Source organism: Silurus aristotelis, assembly GCF_946808225.1.
Source record: "Silurus aristotelis genome assembly, chromosome: 25".
NCBI classification, from domain to species: domain Eukaryota; kingdom Metazoa; phylum Chordata; class Actinopteri; order Siluriformes; family Siluridae; genus Silurus; species Silurus aristotelis.
In genome coordinates this window covers 18,473,149-18,485,648 of record NC_139598.1, presented here as the reverse complement: position 1 = coordinate 18,485,648, position 12,500 = coordinate 18,473,149, and the positions used below count along the sequence as shown (strand labels likewise).

Below are 12,500 nucleotides of genomic sequence, written 5' to 3'. Positions count from 1 at the left end.
TGGATTTGAGAGCCTGAGTGTGTGGTGTCAGTGAAGTGCTCTCACACTCCCACTTTATTACTTCTGAGATGTTTAAATGAAGCTTGATGGAGCTGAGTGTGTTTTTGAGCTTCGTGTCTGTGATGTGAGTGTAAATAAGAATCGGGAAAAAAAAGGAAACAGATGCTGTATCTGGAACTTTATCTGCTTCCGCTCTGGGCCACTGATGGGCCACCAATGGGTTGTTGATGGGCCACCAATGGGCAATGATAGGGCACTGATGGGCTGCTAAAGGACACTGATGGACTGCTGATGGGCACTGATGGACTGCTGAGTGGCCCTTACGGGGCACTGATGGGGCACTGATGGGCCCTGGTGGGCCACGTTATTGACTTTATGCCACTCAGGACTGGATCATTAAAATGCTGATAGGAATAAATAATAATGAATAACAACCAGCTGATGATCAGACACAACTTTAGTGTGTGACATTAATAAAACACTATAAAAAGTTAATAAACCTACTTTAGTTACAGTCCCTGAGCACATGAGTGACTGTAACAGGACTCTGAAGTCCTTTTATTTTTACTTGAAGTAAGAAAGTACTGCATTAAATCCCAGAGGAGTGAACATCTGCTTTTATTTCACTCTGTGTATCTTTGTTTTACCTTCAAACTGTCACAGAGTCGCTTTAAAAATAAAATAAAAATTGCTGAAAAAAAAAAACATCAAAAAATGTAAATCGGCTTCTAGTTTCTGTGAATCTCATTGTGCATGTGTCAGAGAGAAACTCACGCTCCTGCACCCTCTGTAATGTGCTGTGACCCGATCAGACCCCGAGTCCATGTGAATATTGAATCCGGTTTGTGTTTGCCTGAGCAGAGGCGAGTCACAGAGCAGAGTCGCCGCCTCGCCGCCTCGCCGCCTTGCTTACACACAACACGCCGTTTTTTCTTTATTACCGCAGTGATGTGAATGAGACGACGGGAATTGGTTTCTGAGAGCTAGCCATGAAGCTAGTTATGAAATCGCATTCTTCAATCTCAAGCTGCACTTCCTCCTTCGTGTCCTTGTAACTCGTGTGCTGGATTTAATACACAACTTCTGACTTCGCTTTTATTTTATTTAATTTTATTTAACTTTTTGCTTGGTCAGGATAAAAATGTCTGTCATAACACAAAAACAAAATGTTCGAGCTTAATGTTAAGTGAACGTCACTGTGTTTAGAGTCCAAATTACAAATGACCCACATGTCAGTCAAAGTCCGATTTAAACCCAAATCTAACCTGGTTTATGTTCTTACAGCGAGTGTTAATCAGATTAGTTCTGATCACTGATTTTGATCAACGGCTGAATTTACAAGAGAAGAAAATGTTTAAATGAGAAATAGAATGAAAACAGCAGCAGGAGGAAACACCAAAAGCTTCACTACTAGTAGATTATTCATATAAATAAATGTGATCTTCTGGCACTACTTTTTCTCTGTGTGTGATTCGGAGCAGCAGAACTGTAGCTGTAACAAGCTGAATATAAAATGTGTAAGAAAATGAAGCTTAAAGCTCTTAATAAAGTTACATAAAGTTAAAACGTTGCATTTCAACTCGTTTTTTCTGCTGATTCTTTAGATTCTTATTACAGCTTTATTACACAGTTATTACAGTATATCACATAAAAATCTCAATAATAATCCTGATTTTATACTGTGATTTGGACTCAAGATGCAGTATATTTAAATACGTTATAAGAAAAGTGGAGTCATCCAAAGCACTCAGATTAGATTAGACTGAATTAGATTAGATTAGTTTTCATTCACAAAGAAAACAGCTGACACCACACATCTACAATCAAACACAATTTCACACACAGTCTCACACACACACACACACACACACACACACACACACACACACACACACACACACACACACACACACACAAACCAATTATAGAGTAATTATTTTAGAGATTTATTAAACTTTTTTTAATAAACATCTAATAAATTCTATTGTGATTAAAACAGGACAAAATCTTAGTTATTAATTTGACAAAAAAGAAAAAATATATATAATTTATTACTATAATAATTAACAATTGACAACACACACACACACACACACACACACACACACACACACACACACACACACACACAAAGATCTTTTTTGTAATGAGCAGCTCGTCGCTGATTAAATTCTCGTCTCTGAAAAACAAAATCCCGGAGAGAAAGTGAGCAGAAGTGAAAATGTGCTGTAGTGAATATATTATACACTTTCTGTGTTTTAATGCTGTGGGAAAAACAACGATACACAAATAAAGGAATTGTTGTGTGATTCCCAGAGCCGCCTGTTGTACGATTGTGAGTTTGTGAGAGTTTTCAGCAGGTTGATGGTTTGTGCTGCAGAACGACGTTTTTTAATGACTGCTGAATCTTCAGTGTCCTTGGTGTAACACACCATAAAGCAGCTGTTCTACACACACGCACGCACACACACACACACACACACACACACACACACAGTGAAGCAGTGTGTTGCTGATTATTTAAGGTAATCACGGCTGCTGGTAATCAGCCTCCTCCACAGTGAACACACTTTACCTCCATCTCTCTCTCTCTCTCTCTCTCTCTCTCTCTCTCTCTCTCTCTCTCTCTCTCCCCATCAATCCCTTCTTCCCTTCTACTCTTCTTGTGTGTGTGTGTTTATGCATATATACACCTGAGATTATACTGCTGATAATGATTTCTTTTTTTACTTTGTATTTCTTGTAGAGCTGAAATAATGTATACTGTGTGCATATAATATGTTTGTGTGTGTGTGTGTGTGTGTGTGTGTGTGTGTGTGTGCTGTTATTTTCTGAGATACACTGTACGCATCTAAATAAAATATACACCATGGCAAAGATGCTGGGTGTAAATTACTACCTGCTTTTATCTTCTGTTCTTCTTCCACCTCCTCCTCCTGCTCATCCTCTTTCTCCTCCTCCTGCTCTTCATCTCTCTGTTCTCCTGCCAGCTCTTATTCTGCTGTCACAGGAATAACTGTCTTCCTATTATCATTAATTATTATTATTATTATTATTATTATTATTATTATTATTATTATTATTATTATGTATAAATCCTGATGTTATCAGTGAAGAACAGAAACCCAGATGTGTCAAAAAACATCCAACTGGGAAAAAGCATCCACATTATTCTCCACTTTATTATTCATTTAAACATAAATGTAGGTTCAGAAAGAAAATCGAAAAAGTTCCATTGGCTGATCACTAAGTGAAACTTTTGCATTATCTGGAGCTCGGGGAAAGAAACACTTCTCCTTCTAAAAGCGAGTGGAGAAGTTTTGAGTGTTTTTGTGGTAAGTGAAATGATTTTTTCAGTAGCTTTTAAGAACTCGAGTGAACAGATTCACACTGCAGCTGCTGAATTCGTCTCATCATCACCACTCAGGATTCACACTTTAATAGATTTTATTTTCTACAGAGGTGACGGTCACGATTACACCGCCCCCCCGCCCCCAACTCCCCACCCCATCGTGTGTGTGTGTGTGTGTGTGTGTGTGTCTGTCTCTGGATGGTTCAGTCCAATCAGCAGTGAAATGATTTTCAGGATTTGAGAATGAAGTGTAAAAGCTTTAAGATGAAAAAAATCTTCTCTCAGATTCTGGATGTGATTTAATCCACAGTGCTGCTGATGCTAAACGTCCTGTACTGGCCCGAGTGAGACACACCTTCATCCGCTTCCCCTGCTGAAACACACACACACACACACACACACACACACAAACACACACACACACACACACACACACACACACACACACACACACACACACACACACACAATTGAATAAAATAAAAAGGGGTGTGTTTAGGGAGATGGGCGTGTCTGTGTGGTGGGCATGTGTCAGGGCGCGTGTGTATGTATGCCAATAAATAATTTAAGCATAAACACTGCAATTATCCAAATGGTGCTCTATAATACATGTGATTCTCAGGGGGAGGGGTTTAAAGAAGGGGGGGGGGCTACAGAAAAGGACGAGGATGAGAAGATTGAAGAGGAGGATTATGATAAGGAGAAGGGGAAGAGGGTGAGGAGGAGGAGGAGGGGAATGAAAAGGAGAAGGAGGATGATGAAGAGGAGGAGGAGGAGAAGGAGGATGATGAAGAGGGGGAGGAGGAGAAGGAGGATGATGAAGAGGAGGAGAAGAAGGAGGATGATGAAGAGGAGAAGGAGAAGGAGGATGATGAAGAGGAGGAGGAGAAGGAGGATGATGAAGAGGAGGAGGAGGAGAAGGAGGATGATGAAGAGGGGGAGGAGGAGAAGGAGGATGATGAAGAGGAGGAGGAGGAGAAGGAGGATGATGAAGAGGAGGAGAAGAAGGAGGATGATGATGAAAAGGAGAAGGAGAAGGAGGATGATGAAGAGGAGGAGGAGAAGGAGGATGATAAAGAGGAGGAGATGAAGGAGGAGGATGAAGAGGAGGAGATGAAGGAGGATGATAAAGAGGAGGTGGAGGAGGAGGACAATGAGGAGGGATGTAAAGGAGGAGAAAGCAGATGAAGATTCAGCATCTTTCTCACACATTGTGTTTGAACAGAGCATCAAGGCTGATTTTGTAATAAGACGAGGTTTTACTACACTGTATGTGGTGTGGTGACTCTGACAGCCAGATGTTCCCAACTCAGAACATCTGTATCCAGGAATAACAACAAACTGTATACAACATCTGTGAAAACTGAGCTGATAAACAACACAATTAGAGAAAAAACTCCAGGTGTAGAAATGACACACCCTGTTATCCAGGAATCCTCATTCTTCACCATATGCAGTGTGTGTGTGTGTGTGTGTGTGTGTGTGTGTGTGTGTGTGTGTGTGTGTGTGTGTGTGTGTGTGTGTGTGTGTGTGTGTGGCTGAACTCAGGTAAAAAGTCCACAGGTTATATAATGCAAGAAAAGAAACATCTAAAAAACTGTCAAACACACTGACATGAGTGTTACGCTTCAGTCACCCAGATCCTGAGTGTGTGTGTGTGTGTGTGTGTGTGTGTGTGTGTGTGTGTGTGTGTGGTGGTGGTGGTGGGGGGGGGGTTCCCAACCTGCATCAAAAGTGTACTTCACTACAGTGTCTCAAACACAACCACTTCCACACCACATCTACATCTACATCCACACCCATACCCACACCCACATCTACATCCACACCCACACCCACACCCACATCTACATCCACACTTATACCCACATCTACATCTACATCCACACCCATACCCACACCCACATCTACATCTACATCCACACCCATACCCACACCCACATCTACATCCACACCCATACCCACATCTACATCCAAACCCATACCCACACCCACACCCACATCTACATCCACACCCATACCCACATCTACATCCAAACCCATACCCACACCCACACCCACATCTACATCCACACCCACACCCACACCCACATCTACATCCACACTTATACCCACATCTACATCTACATCCACACCCATACCCACACCCACATCTACATCTACATCCACACCCATACCCACACCCACATCTACATCCACACCCATACCCACATCTACATCCAAACCCATACCCACACCCACACCCACATCTACATCCACACCCATACCCACACCCACATCTACATCCACACTTATACCCACATCTACATCTACATCTACATCCACACCCATACCCACACCCACATCTACATCCATACCCACACCCACATCTACATCCACACCCATACCCACACCCACATCTACATCCAAACCCATACCCACACCCACACCCACATCTACATCCACACCCATACCCACACCCACACCCACATCTACATCCACACCCATACCCACATCTACATCCACACCCACACCCACACCCACATCTACATCCACATTCTTATCTTTCACCACCTCCTTCTCTTTTCCTCCTCCTCTTCTACCTTTCTATTCTTCTTTTTCATCATCCTCCACATTATGATCTTCTCATCCTCATTATGATCCTCCATCATCTTCTCATCCTCCCTCCACCTCCTCCTTCACATCTTACATTCCACCACCTCCTTCTCCTTTCCCCCCACCTCCTCTTTGACAGTACTTTTTTTATCCCTCTTTTCCACCTCCACCTTCTCCTCCTATTGAACATCCTCCACATTATGATCCTTCTCCTCCTCATTATATCCTCATCCTCATAATGATACTTCATCTTCTCATCCTCATCCTCATCCACCGTTTTACCCTCTACCTTCCTCCTCATCCTTCTTATTTTCCTGGTTTATTCTCAGGTCTGTTCATCTCACAGTTACGTCCTACACAAAAACGCAAACGCTGCTTTTACAGTTATTTTATTTCCTCGCTGACATTTTTGTGGCATCATGAAAGTGTGAGGTCTGAGACGAGACTAAAAACCCTGCGATGTGACGAGTGGAGATCAGAGTCGACCCTGAGGTCCCAATAAATCACTGAAAGGAAAATAAAGAGAAAGTCGTATTCGGGAACGAGGGATGAAAAATCCTCTCATCTCCGTCTCAGAGGGTGAATCCATTTGATCCGGATGAAACCCGCAAATAGCTGCATGTGTAAATAAGCGGATCGGTGTAAATGTCAGAGCGATGGCGAGGACGAGGACGAGGACGCCGGAGAAAAAACTCATTATCACGCAGAAAAGCAGAAAAAAAAGTCAGGATCGTTTATCACTCGCTTCATACAGACCTCGCTGAAGCTCCAGGTGTGAGTGTGTGTGTGTGTGTGTGTGTGTGTGTGTGTGTGTGTGTGTGTGTGTGTGTGTGTGTGTGTTGACCCCGTGACCTCTCAAGTAAATGTCTAGAGTTTTGGTAAATCACCAAAAACACACCATATTGTAATTAATGAATTATTTTACCTCCCAAAAAACAATTACTGAAATATGAACATAAACATAATCAAATAAAATAAAAATAAAATTTTAAAATAAGAATTGATTTAACACTACATAAAAATGAAATTTAAATATTTAATGTGTATATTATACTAATGCATGAATCAATTAAATTAATATTTAATGGAATGAATCAAACTTTGTGTATTTGTGTGTAAAAAATAAATAAAAGAATAAATTTTAGACGGTTCTCAGATCTTATTATTATTTTTTTTCTCCGGTTGTTTGGGAGACGATCCGCGGCGCTGTGCAGCGTTTCAGTGTTTTTATTAAATATACAGAAATATAAATCATAATAACATGAACAGAGCGACTTTAGTTTGTGAATAATTTGCATTTTCTTTTGCCACACACACACACACACACACACACACACACACACACACACACACACACACACACACACACACACACACACACACACACACATTCATCATTTCAGACTTGATGTTATAAGAAACTGGAGTGACTAAAAGCAAACCACTGGAACAGGAAATGACCATATAAGGAAAGTGTAAAGGGAAGTGGGACAGAATGAGGCCAGTGTGACAATGAAAGTTGATTATTATGGTAATATATGCATTAATATAACACTGACTTCTTATTAAACTGTCAAACAGCGGACTGCACTGTGCATTTCTGTTCCTGAATGTAAAGAAATGAACTGGAGCAACCGATTTAAAGGCTTTCAGTTTCTATAAAGTGTGAGATTTTTATATAAATTTTAAATATAAATTCCAGAATCATTTGTGTTTTCAGGAAAATAAAAATATTCTGAAGTTATAATGTTCATATAAATCATCTAATTCTCCTGGTAATTAGCTCCGCCCTCAGCCTATAGAGTTCTGGATTGTGATTGGTGGTCAGATGTTGATTAATTCTCCAGACAGTGTTGCAGGTTTATTTTAATGCGTTTGTTACAATGTTAAAATGTTCGTAGCAAATGTGTGAATGTGTCACTAACTATCAGATTTCTGGTCCAGAACATGCTCCATGTGTCGCACCATGGCCTCCAGATCGCTGTCCTGATGGAGACATGAAAAAAAATTCATTAGTTAATTCTCCACTGGTTACAGATCATTTATCACTCATTCATACACACATACCCACACAAAACCAGAGACGAAACAGTGTTTATCTCAGTCTGGATTACTTTCTGTTCCTGAGCAACACTTTAAAGGAATTTAATGTGAAACACAGCGAGATGCTGATTGGCTCCCAGCAGGTTCGCAGTTCTGCGTCGCGTCTTCGCTCGTCAATCGTCCCGATTACAATTTGATGTTGTGGTGGTTTGGTAAATGCACATTAATGTAAGAGTGTGTGATTTCATGCAGAACAACTCGAAGCCAAATATAAACGGTTATTTTGTAGCAAATCATCAGTGCTGCAGATTTTCTCTCTATTTCATGCTAATGCTAATCAGCTCCTTTTCTGTGCTGAATCCATGGACAAGTTTGGAGTAAAAAAAGTTTATTTTTTTTAATGGTTTAATAGTTTTTGTAATAAAGAATATGCTCATAGATTATCAGATCACCAGGGGTTCCACACTGGATCATTAGAGGTTCTTAGCTTCATAAATCGATTTGATAAAAATATTTGAAGCCTCTCTAATCAGGTTCTCCCAGAAAGAATTCTCACATAAGTGTGTACTGAATAATAACGACTATGTACTAAATACGAATGAGTATGTACTGAATATTAACAAGGATTTAATGAATACTAATGAGTGTATACTGAATATCAATAACTTTATACTAAATATTAATGAATATGTACTGAATACAAATGAGTATGTACTAAAGATTAATGTGTGTACTGAATACTAACAAGTGCTTACTTAATATTCACAAGTGTATACTGAATATTAATGAGTTTGTTCTGAATATTAACAAGCATATATTGAATATTAAAGAGTGTGTACTGAACATAAATTCGTGTCTAATGTGGATGAAATGCTGCATTATTGGAAAAATGTACAGAAGTGCTTCTGCACCGCTTTGTTGTCATTTCATCATTTGCATTGCTTAATTTAGTGGGCGTGGCTAAATGTTATTCATCCGTGCTGTAAATGTGGTCACAAAGGATTGATAAACAAGGCAGGATTTTTTTATACATTACATTGAAATTCATTCCAACAGCCTCCTCTATTTATCTTCTCTCAATACGAAGAAAAAACCCAGGTCTGGTTCTTGTCCTGTAATTGCTCTGGGGTGAAGCTCCACCATGGGGATTTGGGGCATATGGAGCCAAATGAGGTGTTGAGATTAACCATGTAGGGAAAAGAAATTCCATCCCTATAAAAAATGATCAGGCTGAAAAAATGAGCAGAAGCGTCCAGACGTCTCCGTCGTCCGACTAATTATCGAAACTCCACCGGGCCGAGAGTCAATTTCAGCCGATCCTCAGCTTCCATCTGCTCGCTTGTTTCTCCCAGCAGTGACAAATCGCTTTAATCTCGCGTGGCCTCGGCTGCGTGGAGCTGGAGGAGGAGATTGCATTGCAGTGCTGCGATCTGCAGGCCTGAGGGATGAAATCTCAACCCACCAGCTTTTCTGTTATTCCGCTCCACATTTCATCAGCTCCTGTGTGAGAGCTTCTCCAGTCAGGAACATCAAAGCAAAGTGCTTTCTATTTTTAATAACAAAGAAAAATTTACAAACTTATTGTGTTGTGATGTGGATGATCCAAATGTGTGTTACTGTGACAAATCTCAGGTTCACGTGCACATTCTATCAAAAAATAAAAAATAAAAGGAGTAAAAATGTCAAAACTGAATTCAGAAAATAAAACAAAATCTAAAAAATCTAAATCAGAGCAGAATTGTTATAAAATCACAGTTCTGAGGTTTGTTTCTCTAGTAAGACAGTTCCTCCGGGGTAGGTGTTTCTCATGTCCAGCTGTTCCACAGGTGTAGGTCTTTTCAGGTGTTCCTCAGGTGTAGCTGTTCCACAGGTGTAGGTCTTTCTCTGGGCTACAGCTTTCACTCATTTGCAACTGTTCCTCAGGCATAGCTGTTTCAGAGGTGTAGGTGTTCCTCAGGTGTAGGTGACTGTTTAGTTGCAGCTGATTGTCTTTATCACCCGAGTGTTGGGGTCAAACTGTTTCTGCCTCACTCTCATTAATCTTCTCACGGCTGGTGCAGCATTTTTTCACACCTGAACAATCTCTGTGTTTTCCTTCTGCATCATCAGCAGCTCCATAAAGCAAACAATATTTCATATTTCAATAATAATGTAATGTTTAATATTATTTAATTACACTGTAATTCCTGCTGTATTTTATCACCTGTTTAAATAGAAAGTGCGCGTCACGTGTTAGCATTAACGATTAGAGGATGGATGTAAGATAAAGATGGTACAGTCCACCAAGGCTTCCTGTGGAAGTAAGTTTGAGTGATGCGGCACAGCGAACGATTGAAAAGGGAACTCACACGAGCGTCTGCTGTAAACTCGTTATCTGAGATGGAGGAGTCGAACCGTCAGCATTTAAACCGTCCTGAAAGCCCAGAGCCGCTCTCCGATCCCAGCATTAAAGAAAACAATAAACGTCTCTCCCTCAGACACAGAGATCTTCAACTTCACATTGGTTTCACTTTGGCTTCATCCTGTTATTCTGTCCAGTCACCAGCTTTTCCATTCTGATAGGTCAGACCATGTTGATTAATATTCACCATGTTTTACCACTAGGGACACTTTGGATCAGAAGGGAATAAGTTCAAATCCTGGCACCACAAAGCTGCCGGTGTTGGGCCCTTGAGCAAGGCCCCTAACCCTCAACTGCAAGTCCAATTCGAGACATTACCTAGCCTACCCAGGAGTCTTAAAGAATGGAGATCAGTATGGAGTGCCATATGCTAATAATGTAACTAATTACAATATATTATTTAGCAAAAAAAACAAATTATATTATTTTTCTGTATCGCTACTGTTTTAAACCACTGTAACTCAGGGACTGTCTGAATACAAGTAATAAAAATGCTTCAGTTTTGACTCATGATTAGAAGATCGGCTCATTTGGAATCATTGAATTTCGTTCGATAAAAGAAACATTTTTATTCCCGTCATTTCATGTATTTGAGCAGAATAATTAAAATGTTTCACATTCACCAACACATCTACGCTAACTATCGATCTTCTTGCAAAGAAGAAAAAAAACAATAATGCACATCCTGAATGACTCTTAAAGCTCTGCGCTTTACCAAAGGTTTCCAACTAAGCCAAAAAAATCTCTTCCATCTCCCATGTCAGGTAGCAATGCCTTCTGGGTAATTTATATCCCCTGCAGTCATGTTCACTCGATCCCTCCAGTTAACCAAACTTTCTGATGAAATGTGATGTGGTAATAATGAACGAAAGCTAATTAAAGACAATTAGCATCACATCAGAAGCTAATCCCTGTATCTCAGATGATGAGATGGTAATTATCTGTGCTGTATAGCATCAGGCTCCTGCTTAATACGGTAAATCTCCTCCGATTTAACACTATAAACATCTTCTAGTCTGCTTGGAGAAGGAGAGCACTTCAGCTCCCCCTGTTGGTGTTCAGTAGTACTGTTGTGTCCTGATGAAATCTTTGTTTATTTTTAAAGTTAACACTCTTCAGAAGTATAAATACGTAACTGAAGGGCGTTTCAGGGCTGCTCTGTGTTCCTGAATCCTGAACTACAGCAAGATTTAAACCGAAACTGAAGTCAAAACTCAGAAATGGAATTTCCTCGTCCTACTCAACTTCCTCACCTGTGTGGGAACATCAGAGAAGAAATCTTCTTCATCTGAACATGACTCAAATCCCTCTTCAGAGTAATACACTTCTGCAGCCTGAGGGTCCTCGGGGATGTCTGACTCTCACACACACACACACACACACACACACACACACACACACACACACACACACACACAAAGGGAGAATAAAGGCCTGAAGTAAAACAAAAGACTGTAATTCACTTTATATATATATATGTGTGTGTGTGTGTGTGTGTGTGTGTGTGTGTGTGTGTGTGTGTGTGTGTGTGTGTGCACGTAGTCCATTTATGTAGAACAAAAGTAATGGCACCCTATGAAAGTGGGCGGAGTTAGTGTGGGTCTGGGAGCTGATTAGCTGAGTCACTCGAAGATTTTACATTCTGTCTTTTTGCCTAAGATTTGTGGGCGTGGCTCTTGCAGCTAATTGGTTTATCAACAAAAAAAGCATATGAGATGAAAAACAGAGACAGAGAGAGAGAGAGAGAGAGAGAGAGAGAGAGAGAGAGAGAGAGAGATAGAAAAAGAGAGAGAGAGCGAGAGAGAGAGAAGAGAGAGAGAGAGAGAGAGAGAGGGAGAGATGGTAGGAGAGAGATGGGGAAAGGTGGAAGAAAAATAGAAAAAAGAGAGGGTAAAGAGAAGGGTAGAGAAAGTGAAAGAGAGAGAGAGAGAGAGATTGAGAGAGAGAGAGAGAGAGAGAGAGAGAGATTGAGAGAGAGCGAGAGAGAGAGAGAGAGAGAGAGATGGATAGAGGACAGAGTTCACCATGGGACTCTCTACATTTATCGCCTGAATAGTTTCAATTTCTCCACCTGAGCTCCACACACTCCTGCCAGAGAGCAAAAGTGTG

At 40.6% G+C, this 12,500-nt stretch overlaps 1 protein-coding gene across 1 annotated transcript in view; it reads right to left on the bottom strand.

Annotated features, from left to right (window-relative positions):
* Positions 1–3,518: 3,518 nt before the first annotated feature.
* The window catches only part of nek11 (NIMA-related kinase 11), a 24,830-nt gene continuing 15,848 nt past the window's right edge, over positions 3,519–12,500 (bottom strand). The window contains exons 7-10 of the mRNA XM_083530466.1: positions 12,416–12,479; positions 11,645–11,749; positions 7,873–7,933; positions 3,519–3,725 (exon numbers count right to left, since the gene is read on the bottom strand). Of these exons, the coding sequence (XP_083386592.1) occupies positions 3,652–3,725; positions 7,873–7,933; positions 11,645–11,749; positions 12,416–12,479 (304 nt within the window). The 3' untranslated portion in view covers positions 3,519–3,651. The remainder of the gene's footprint in view (positions 3,726–7,872; positions 7,934–11,644; positions 11,750–12,415; positions 12,480–12,500) is intronic.